The sequence below is a fragment of the Zeus faber genome (assembly GCF_960531495.2).
Source record: "Zeus faber genome assembly, chromosome: 12".
Taxonomy (NCBI): Eukaryota; Metazoa; Chordata; class Actinopteri; order Zeiformes; family Zeidae; genus Zeus; species Zeus faber.
Genome location: NC_137196.1, coordinates 18,527,298 through 18,538,160, shown reverse-complemented (window position 1 = coordinate 18,538,160; position 10,863 = coordinate 18,527,298). Strand labels below are relative to the sequence as shown.

At 46.8% G+C, this 10,863-nt stretch overlaps 1 protein-coding gene across 1 annotated transcript; it reads left to right on the top strand.

The window, feature by feature from the left end:
• Positions 1-88: 88 nt before the first annotated feature.
• Positions 89-10,180, top strand: plxdc2a (plexin domain containing 2a; the record flags this gene model as incomplete). The annotated part of the gene is made up of 17 exons (XM_080010406.1): positions 89-395; positions 625-745; positions 880-1,123; positions 1,933-2,065; positions 4,766-4,989; positions 5,077-5,220; positions 5,559-5,628; positions 5,814-5,936; positions 6,577-6,695; positions 6,790-6,889; positions 7,045-7,140; positions 7,418-7,499; positions 7,602-7,662; positions 7,758-7,989; positions 9,238-9,273; positions 9,685-9,839; positions 9,965-10,180. The coding sequence occupies 17 exons, from the start codon at positions 89-91 to the stop codon at positions 10,178-10,180; spliced, it is 2,463 nt and encodes an 820-aa protein (XP_079866532.1).
• Positions 10,181-10,863: the final 683 nt, after the last annotated feature.

The window sequence follows — 10,863 nt, the reverse complement described above, 5'->3', positions numbered from 1 at the left end:
GACGTTCCTGAGGCAACATTTCCTGGGCCCGGCCTCCTACAGTACTAGCGCCTGCTGGCCCTTCATTGTGGACGCTGATGCCAGCAACATGAGGGTGGGGACTGTCTCGTCCCAAGGAAAAGGGGGTGAGGACCAGGCGATGGCCTACTACAGTCGGGCACTGAGCCAGGCTGAAATGAACTATTGCGTCACCTGGCAGGAGCTGCTGGCAGTGGCCCCGGCGTTCCGGCACTTCCGACCTTACCTGCATGGCAATCGGTTCCTCCTGTGCATTGGCCAGGCCTCTCTCACCTGGCTACTGAACTTTTGTATCTCTGAGGGCCCGGTAGCCCGGCGACTGGAGGTTTTACAGGGATATGACCTTGAGGTGCAGCACCAGCGCGGGCATCAGCATGGTAACGCTGACGCCCTCTCCCTGTGCTCCTGTGTGGCGATGGAGTGCTATTACTGTTTCTCCCAGTGTTCCCATGCCCCCCCTGCAGCAATACTTTGTGGGCGCCTCGAGGGAGCATGTTGGAGTGGACATCCTTGGCCCCTTCCCAGTCACTAACTCCGGCAACCGCTACATCCTCATCGCCATCCATTATTTCATTGTGGGCTGAGGCGTACGCTGTGCCGGATCAGAGCACGGCTACAACTGCGGAGAGGCTGGTGGTGGAGATGTTCATGGTTTCTGGGTTCCTGCCGAGCTCCACAGTTACCAGCGACTGAACCTCGAGTTCCAGGTGTTCATTGAGGTGTGCAGGCAGCTGGGGGTAAGCAAGACGAGGACGACGCCGCTGCACCGCCAGAGCGATGGGCTGGTTGAGCGCTTCAACCAAACACTGGCAACTCAACTAGCCTTAACAGCCGGTGTACGCCTGCGGCACTCATGTTCAGGCGGAAACTTCGGACGCCGGTGGACCTGGTGTTTGGGGCCCCGCCCGAGCCTGAGATTGCCAGGGGCACGGAACTGGACTACTATCGGCGGCTGACGGACTGCCTGTGGGTAGTCCACGAGTATACCCGCCAGGCCCAGGCCAGTTCAGAGGTGCGACAGAAAAGGGCGGACGACACCCGCTGTCGTGGGCAAGCCTTTGTGCCAGGGGACATGGGATGGGTGTTCTGCTCTACCCTCACAGAAGTGTGGTGGTGCTGCACCTCCTTCTGCTGGGGGAAAGGACGAGCGTTTTCAGTTGTTCGGGATGTTCTGTTGGTGTCGCTGTTGCTGACTGAGGAAAGGACTGTGACGTGGACTGACGTAGCTGGTCGTGGCCTCAGGGATTCTGACGTGTGTTGTCTGTCTGTAAAAAAAAAAATGGAAGCTGCCCCCGCTGGTCATGCGGTGTACGGGACACAGAGGGTGGCTTCTTAAAGACCGTTCTGTCTCGACCAATTCATTTGTTTCATGGTGTAAGCTCGCCACAATCAGTTTTAATAATGTGTTTTTTTATTACCACTTTAATAAGACGCCCTGCGATCTGAGCAATGACCACTAGGCGGCAGCGGACTCCAGTTTTTCCAATTATATTTATATCTAATTGTATTACTTATACAGTATAATCTTTGTTGTTATAGTCTATTCACTGACTATTTCATAATTTTTAATCGTTACTGCATAGCATAGGCCATGTTAATGGGGATTTTAAAATGGTTGTATATGACGTATAAAAGTGATTACGTGACTTTATCGAAGGTCACGCCTCATAATTGTAATAGAATGCAGCAACAGGCAACTGAGATGAAGGAACGTGCAGTACTGCCTACAATAACCCAAGCTTGGTGTTGATAATAATAATTAAATAGATTTATCAGAGGAATTTTGCTCCAGTTAGTTAAGATCATCACTTCACGTCTCACAAAAAAAGCAATTACATCCACGTGCACTGATGCATTCAGCATCACTTTACGACCGTCACTTATTCCCTTTCTCTAACTTCTAACTTCCCCCAGGTGAGTTTGGACCAGTGCGCTAGGTTGATCTGCCCTCCAGACTGGGCCTCCAAGAACAGAGGGTACCCAGGGGTCAAACTCCACCCGCATCTTCAATGCGGCGCTGCTCCACCTGAAAGCCTGAACCTCTCATGTGCACGATGACTGTTTATCACTGATTGTCACTGTGATCACTGTATTTCTTTGTTTTGTCTGTTTGTTGTTTTTGTTTTTTTTACAAAATCTCTCTATGCAATACTTTAATTTTGATTTTTAAAAATTTGCGTTGGGATTTGTGGGGACACAATGATGACACTAATCAACTGCGGGGCTCATTATAGCCAGTAACGCACCTTGAATTAGCATACAGCTGAAAACAAAAAAAACATTTACGTCTACATTTTTTCATTGGACTAGAACGGCCACTCCCTTCATTTTCTTTTGAATTTCCATGTTATAATCAGCCGAACGGTGGCGCTATTCCATCATCAAGCCTACATCGCAGGTTCCAAAACTGGGTTGGTGAGGCCCCCTAGGGATCCTCTGGGGAATTGCAGGGGATCCGACTCATCTTTTTCTATTGTTTAGTTTTGTTGGTTCTTTTTTCTTTTGTTTTGTTATGTTTAAAAAAAAAAAAACAACAAAAAACAAAACAAACAGTTTTGGAACCCCTGGACTAGTGTTTCACATTTAAGTTAGAATAATCACATAACTCATTCCTATTCATGTAACCCACCACTTTTTATGTTGGATGGAATAGACAGAGACAGACAAACAGACGGACAGACAGACTGACGGACGGACAGACACGCACAGACAGGCAGACAGACAGAGCGACAAGATCAGTTGTCTTATCAGCGCTCCTCCTCTCAGTTGGAACCTTGAAGAGCAGACATCAGGTGGTAAAAGTAGGAACTGAACCCCAGATGCTGCTGGAGCTCCAGATGCATTGAGACCCTCGTCCAGTTTCTCTCTCGGTGTATTTCTTGCTTTGGGGGACGGGGGTCGTTGGACGGGGGTCGTGGGGTCTGTGGGACGTTCAGTGGAAGGATGGTGATGGCCAACATACTGCATCTCATCGCAGGGACCGTCATAGCTCTCCAGTCCCAGACAAACAATGTGAGATTAAAGTCTCAACAAGGTAAGTCCAAGTTGGTTGTTTTAAATGTTATATTATACCTGTAAATAGAGGATTAGTGGATTCATCTTGAAATGAGGTGCTGCATGGAGATGGATTATAGGATACTATAGATATATAGTATTTTGTTATTATTATTATTATTATTATTATTATTACAATAATAATGATGATAATAACAATAATTATTATAATAATACTATTATAATTGTATTCTTCTTCTTCTTCTTCTTCTTCTTCTTCTTCTTCTTATTATTATTATTATTATTATTATATCATCATCATCATCATCATATATCATTATATATGAATCAGAAATGTGTTCCAATTGACCAATCAGAAGAAAGAAAGGAAAAATGCTTTACTAAATATGAGGATCAACAAATGAGATGTATTCTATAAAGTAGTAAGACAGTTTTATACTGTCTCAATCATTTGTACTAACTTTGATTTTGTAAATATGTAAATAGTTAGCCTACACTGCAGACACTACTCCTTGTATAAAATGACCAATAATTGCTGTGGTTAAATATATTCCAGTACATGTAGACCTAAAACGGATAAAATCGGACACAATACCCAAAGTGGATTTGAGATTAAAGTCTAAAACAGTCGCATGTTCAAGTCCTGACTTCTCCATCCACTTTCGCAGGAGACTGCCACGTACCATAAGACTCAGTGGCTCAATGAGCAAAGCTGTTGGCTGAGGATCCAGGTTTTTGGGGGTGACTTGACTTGAGGGTTGAATGCCGGCGACGCGAGTGCTTATTTCAAAGCGCCTGGAGACAAGCTTCAAACATGATGGTTCACCATTTGACCTTGGGTAAAGTCACCGGCGGTGACTCCTGTCATTTGATGGTGTTCAGCATTGCTGCCACAGGTTAAAATCCAGATTTTTCCATTCGAGTCCTACTCCTTTGATCACGTGATTGGAGGAGATGACCACGCTTTCACGGTTTTACGCTCAGCCCTGGCCTCCGGGTGCTTTTAAAATGTGCCCCTTTGTGTTGCCGGCTTTCAAAAGCTCACCTGGCATCAAAATCTCAAGTCCTCTAACACTGAAGTTGTCGGCCAAGGACTTAGCTCTGTACCTCGGTCTCAAAGTGTGTGTGCTTTGGTCATCTGTTACTCATGTTTGGGGCTTAATTTTTTTTTTCTCTGAAAAGATCAAACATCATATCAGAAGAGAGAATTATTCCACCATGTAATAATCAAGCGACCACAAATTGGCCTCAATCCTGCGTAACGTGCCCGGGGCCATCGCTGCCCCGCAGACACAGGACCACTATTGGCCCTCGGCAATGTTGACGCATAAACCCACCCTGTCCACCTTTCTCACATGCCGGGGTCTCGGTCCGGTTGGTGTGAAGAATGCGAGGCATGTTTTCGCCCTCTGATGTGAAGGAGGGGGTGGGGACGCTGTTTTGAATGGCGGCCCGACCGTGTGGGCGACCATGTGGGCTGTGCGCTCGCCACATGGCCTCGTTTGTTTAATCATCTGGAAAAAGGGATGCTGGACTTCAAATAATATTGACCTTGTGATTGACACATGGGGTATACTTTCTTTTCTTTCTTTCTTCTAGAATCTGTAAGTTATGTTCCGACCCTGAACATATGTGTTTGTGTTCCACCACCTGTCTGTAAAGTGATGACCGAAAATTTGGATGAAAACGTCACCCGCGTGCAACAACTCAAACGTTTTCTGCATTTATGCAGGGGTCTACAAAACGGGTTTGCAGGGCCTGGCATCTCAAGCAGCCGGGTCCTACCTAGAGCTAGACTCCAGGACCAGGTGGAAGAGGTGGGCATCCAGGCCCAGGTTTGGTACCGCGAGTTGGGGCCCTGACAAAAGGGGCCACTACCGTGACCAACACCATCCAGAGGACACCGACACCGAACTACTGAGCGAGGAGGGACATGAAAATTCCTCCCAGATCGTGGTAGGTCCGTTCTACCGCCGTGGCGCGTGCGCTGAAGCTCGTCAGTGTTTAGCAACATAAGTTGTTGCTCTTTTATTTTTTCGTCAGGATATTGATCATGTCTACTACGCTTCAAAAGTCCATGGGCCCAGAGACCCTGGCATCAAAGAGCCGTGGGTGGACGTAGACCAGAAGCACAAGGAGAACTGGAGGCTCCATGGGTTCCTCTCCAGCAGCCACAGACAAGCAGCGGTACGGACCAGTTCACCAGAAGGGCGTTAGGTAGCTGTTCACAAAGAAAGTTGGTTTTACTTCCTTTGAAAGCAGCTTTGTCAGGAAGATTCAGGAAAAATAATTACCATTTTCACCTTAGGTCTTGAAAATATTCATACCTGCATTTGTATCTTCCCCATTGAGGAAAAGTGAAAAATGGTCCATCTGAAGGAACCGCATCGCAGTGAACTCTTGATTCTTGTCAGACGTGTCGACGGAGCAGTGTGTGTGTGTGTGCGGTGTCGATCCCTGTGATGACTCAGTATTAATGATGCATTTGAAGGTTATTATTCTCTCTTTTTTGGATTTTCCTCCAGAGAGTCAGTCTTTCCTTTGACTTTCCCTTCTATGGCCACGTACTGAAAGAGATCACGGTGGCAACCGGCGGTGAGTTTCCAAAATGACACATCGACATGGTACCCTTTTTGTTCTTAAGGAAATATAAACTGCCGTCATGAACTCGAAATTGAGGTTTGTACATTCTGTATTCTATTTTGATTCGACACTGCTGGTGGACTGTGGGTAAGGTTAGGGTTGGATAACGTGTTTCTCTGTGTTTTGTTCTCCCGCAGGTTTCATTTACACCGGTGACACCATCCACCGGATGTTAACCGCCACTCAGTACATCGCTCCCCTCATGGCGAACTTTGACCCCAGCCTGTCCCAGAACTCGACAGTATTTTACTTCGATAACGGTAAGAGAAAAAGGCGACTGATGGCATAATCCTACGTACTGTATACGTCAGGCCACTTAAAAGATTGTGCCAACTTTGATTTTGTTGCACGGCTCTGTGGAATACTCAACTCTGGTTGGTCAATGGCTGCAATCTGTGGATCAGTTATTTCTGAATAATGACTGCCCATATGTTGGTCATGAATGTTTCCATGGGCGACCGCTTCTCCGCCTGGTTTCACGTCCCTTATCACTCCGCCGACATGCTCTTGTACAGTAGGACGAATAGTTCACTACGTTGGCGCAGCTACACTGCTGTGGATTATTTTTCATAGTCGTCGTCATTTGATTTTAAAAACTAGGCATACAAGTTGAAAAAATATGAAATCCATATTCTGTGTCAACATATACATTTATTTCGTAAGTAGACGTGTAATAAGAGGGATAATGTGCGGCCAGCCGGTCATTGTCGCAAAATAACTCCCGATCACGCTGTTGGGCGTTGTTTAAAAATAATGACCGGTTGGCCGCACATTATCTCTAATTCATACCATAATGGGGCTTAAATGGGCATGAGCAGTGTCATGTGTGATTTTTCTTTTGGAGAATTTGAATTTGTTTTTATTTGTGCCTCGTGTCTGTTTCGACCCGTCTCTCCTCAGGCACGGCGCTGGTGGTCCAGTGGAACAGAGTCCACCTGCAGGACGGCTCGGCTCTCGGACCCTTCACCTTCCAGGCCACGCTGCACAGCGACGGGCGGATCGTCTTCGCCTACAAAGAGGTCCGGGCTCTTCCTCTTCCTCATCCTGCAAATTTGCAAATAAATGTCACCCGTGTGTCCTGTGTTTCACGGTTTTCTTCTCCGCTCTTCTTAGATTCCAATCAACATCAGTGACATCAGTTCGGAGCACCATCCCGTCAAAGTGGGCCTGTCCGATGCCTTTGTGGTGCTGCACAAGCTGGAACAGATTCCCAGTAAGTTCAGGACGGGGAAAAGGGTACATCACAGATCGTTGAAGTCTTCGACTCAAGTGAAAACAAGTAAAAAATAAAAATAAAAAAAGTCAAATAAATAAAGATTGTGTTGTCTAATCGCTCTTTCTGTTGTATCCTCTGTGCCCCTGCTTCAGATCTTCGAAGGAGGACCATCTATGAATACCACAAAGTTGATATCCCCAAGTCCAAGATCTACCATTCTACAGTTGTTGAGATCCTACCTCTTCCTAGTAGGTTCATTCTCACGAGCACGACAGCTACACACCGTACAGAGAGATGGAGCTCAGAACATTTCTTGAGAAATGTTTCAAATTTCCTGCTCGTCCATTGACCCAACTTCATCATCGTTTTTTTGACAGCGACATAACGTTGGTTTTGCCGTTCGTTACCTTTTTAACTCTGCTCCTCGTAAACTTTAAATAAAAAAAAATAAAAAAATTTTTTTTTAAAGAATAACCGTGAGGCTGATATTCAAATCGCTCAGTCCGTTGTGTTCTCCGTCACCAGCTTGCATTCAGTTCTCCACCTGCGGCCCATGCGTCTCCTCTCAGATTGGCTTCAACTGCAGCTGGTGCCACAGGCTGCAAAGGTGAGGAGCAATCTTTGGCCGACGACGGCGCACCTTTGAGATCTTTCTCTTTCTGTGATTTTTTTTTTGCTGTCAATCGTCTGATAAGAAGACTCTCCTCAGGTGTTCCAGCGGCTTTGACCGTAATCGTCAGGATTGGGTGGATCTCGGCTGCCCGGATGAGGTACTTACTTATTTTGTGTCGAACTACATAATGGCGCTGCAACGTGTCTCCCTCTGTCCCCGACAAGAGTCAAGCCCCGTTCCTTATGTCGGCAGAGGAGAGACCTGAGGTGTGTGTCCACGGCACCGGGAGACGCCTCAAAATCCACGCCTCACAACCTCACACACAACATCGGCCCAGTCCCGCCCGGCGGACCGGAGCTCCACGGGGCATCCAGCACCACCGCCCCCACCCTCATGAGGATCTCCACGGCAACGAACCCCACCGGCAGCACGGTCAGAAGGGCCGTGTCCACAGCGCAGCCCCCCACCACCTCACCCACAGAGGGTCAGTGCTTCATACCCAGAAATTAACTTCTGCCGTGAATGAAGATAGAACTTTATTCATCCCCGAGATACATTATGTCGGAGTCCGAGAGTTGTACTGGGTATACACTGGGTATAGAAATATCAAATAAAAAAACATAGAATAATAACAATCCAAAACGTAGAACGTTCTCCTTAAACCAACTGGACCAAGCGAACAAAGAAAAATTTGAACAAATCTTATTCAGTGACTCGTCAAGAACCTTTCGCCACTACCAAGGTTGGCATTCTGCCTGGAACTGTTGAAATAGATGAATTAGCAGATCCTTGCAGTTTTGATCGTGCAACACAAGCGCTAGTCTCCATTATTTATTTATTTATTTATATTCAAGTGTAATTTAAAAACATTTCACGGGTCACCTGGCGAGCTTAGGGGTTGGGAAAAATAAAATACAATTTAATTTTAAAAAAGACTAAAAGGAAAACGTTGGGTCTACAATCAAAAAATCTGAGATTTAATAATTATTAATCTTCTAATAATTATTATTATAATAATAATAAGAAGAAGAATCAGAATCATGTTCTTAATAATAATAATAATAATAATAATAATAATAATAATCTCAATAATAATAATAAAAGGACTAAAGTGCGTTGGTTTTATCACGTTAGTATTTCTCCCCTTTATCACACAAGTGCTGCTCTGTTGCTTCTTCTCGGTGTGTGGGTGATAGTTTGACGACATGGTTATAACTGTTTTGATTTGTGACTTTAACTAAACAGAGTTGTTGTTTCATTTTACCACCCACTGTTTCCAGCTCAGTGCAGCGTCATTCTCGTCTCACCAATAAGTGTTTGTTGTCATGGAAGGGTATCCAGACATAAGGCCCTCTGTCAGGCGCTGCAGAGGCCTGACGTTCTGAGGGTCATGTGGTCAACTATTTCCCGGGGCCCTGTTAGGTCATAGCAGAGCATATACAACGCCATGTTAAATACTGCATACTGTCCTCAGCTACTGAAAGATGAGTGCACGCATGTGTATCCGTCCGGATCCTGGCTGAGGGGGCCGAATTCCTGTCCGTAATAGTAACAGTTCGGAAGCATGGCAGTTTGTTTTGACATGTGCTCTTTCTTGGAATATCAAGGTGGCGTCTTCCTTCCTGGAGAACGCCGCGGCCATAAGGACTGACGCGTGTAGAGAGAACTTTGCTTATTCTGCCTCTTGTTATAGGAGTTTGATACCAGGTGCTCTGTTCTTCTTGACTTCCAGATGACACAAAGATCTCTTTACGCATCAACGAGGCGCGTAAGTCCCTCTTTTTTTTTTTTTTAAACACTTAATGGAAAACCTTGGTACTTTTTTGACCATTGGAGGTCAGCCCGAGTGAGTCAGAATCAGAAGTCTGCCGCGCAACGGGGCAATCGCATCGCCAAAAGAATGCGGTTCGCAATTGTCCCATTGAAAGCAGTTGGCTCAAGCTATTCTCTCAATCGATTAAAAATAATCTAATTCCAATCCGAATATTCCGGGTTGACTTCCAGTGATCAGAATATAAGGTGTAAGGTGAAAGTGGTAAAAATAGTGATGTTTTCCCTGAAGTATGCTCGGATGTCAAAATAAACATTCAGTACGTCTTTAGTAGTGTGTGCAATGAAATAATCAAATACTAAATGCATTAGCATACCACTAACTCTCACCACCACCACCACGATCCAGCCGAGGTGGACGGCGGCGGGGAGAATGAGGAGCGGCTACAGACCGGCCTCCTCGCGGGAATCATCCTGGTGATGGTCATCCTTGCAACGGCCGTCTTTTTCAGCCTCTACATGTACTACCACCCCACCTCCACCGCCAGCCTCTTCCTCATGGAGGTCAGCTACCCCCCATCAGACAAAAACGATTTTCATTACCTCATCGCTGACCCCGCCAGTTCACTGATTTTCCCTTGTGTCATTCTGTTTCCGCCTTTCCCCGAACCGACCCCGCCGACCCACAGCGGCGTCCGACTCGCTGGCCTATCATGAAGTTCCGCAGGGGCTCGGGCAACCCTTCCTACGGGGAGGTGGAGGTCGCGGGGCAGGACAGGGACAGCGCCGTGGTGATAGACCCCAAACAGTCCTTCATCATATCGGCCAGGAGGGAGAGCGACCTGAAGGAAGGCTTCATCGTCCCGGACCAGAGGGAGCGCTTCCTGGGCTCAGAGAGCTCCTGACCGGAACCCCGGGGAACGGAACCGGAATCCCGTAAATAGCGCTGAGAAGGCTTCCGGGGGAAGGATGGGAGCCGGTTCCCCACGTCAGGAGGAGAGGCGTTTCTTCCCTTTGACGCCACCATATTCTTCTCTGGTTCTCCGGTTTCTCAAGCTCATTGTCGCATTTAGAAGACTCAAAACCTCTGTGAGGACGAAATCTTTGAAGGGGATTTTATTCAAGGGCCTCGACTGCAAGATTTGTAATTGTTGTTCAGCCTTTTACATCCTGAAGGATGGACCGTGACCAAGGAGCGCCAGAACCATTTCCATTTCACCGGTTAGGTTCTGCGTCAATGTAAACAACTCCCTCTGATGGCAGATATGTGCGAAGACGCAGACGCAACAGACGGATTAAAACGTGCGCGCGCGTGTGTGTGTGTGTGTGTGTGTGTGTGTACTCCGCCCGCTGCGGTCGCGACATTTACGAGAGCAGGATTGAGACGACGTCTGTCCAGCCTCGATGTTCTCAGAGGCGACTGTTATTCTCCAGGGCTCCGCCGCCCCGCTCCCACACCTCCCTCGGGAGGAGGAATGTCATGTCCTGGTGCCATTTCCTCCGCTTGAAAATACACACCACGCGTTTCAAGTCGACGGTTCCCGCTGCAGTTTGGCTCCATCTGAATTAGTTTCTGGACTTTTTTTTT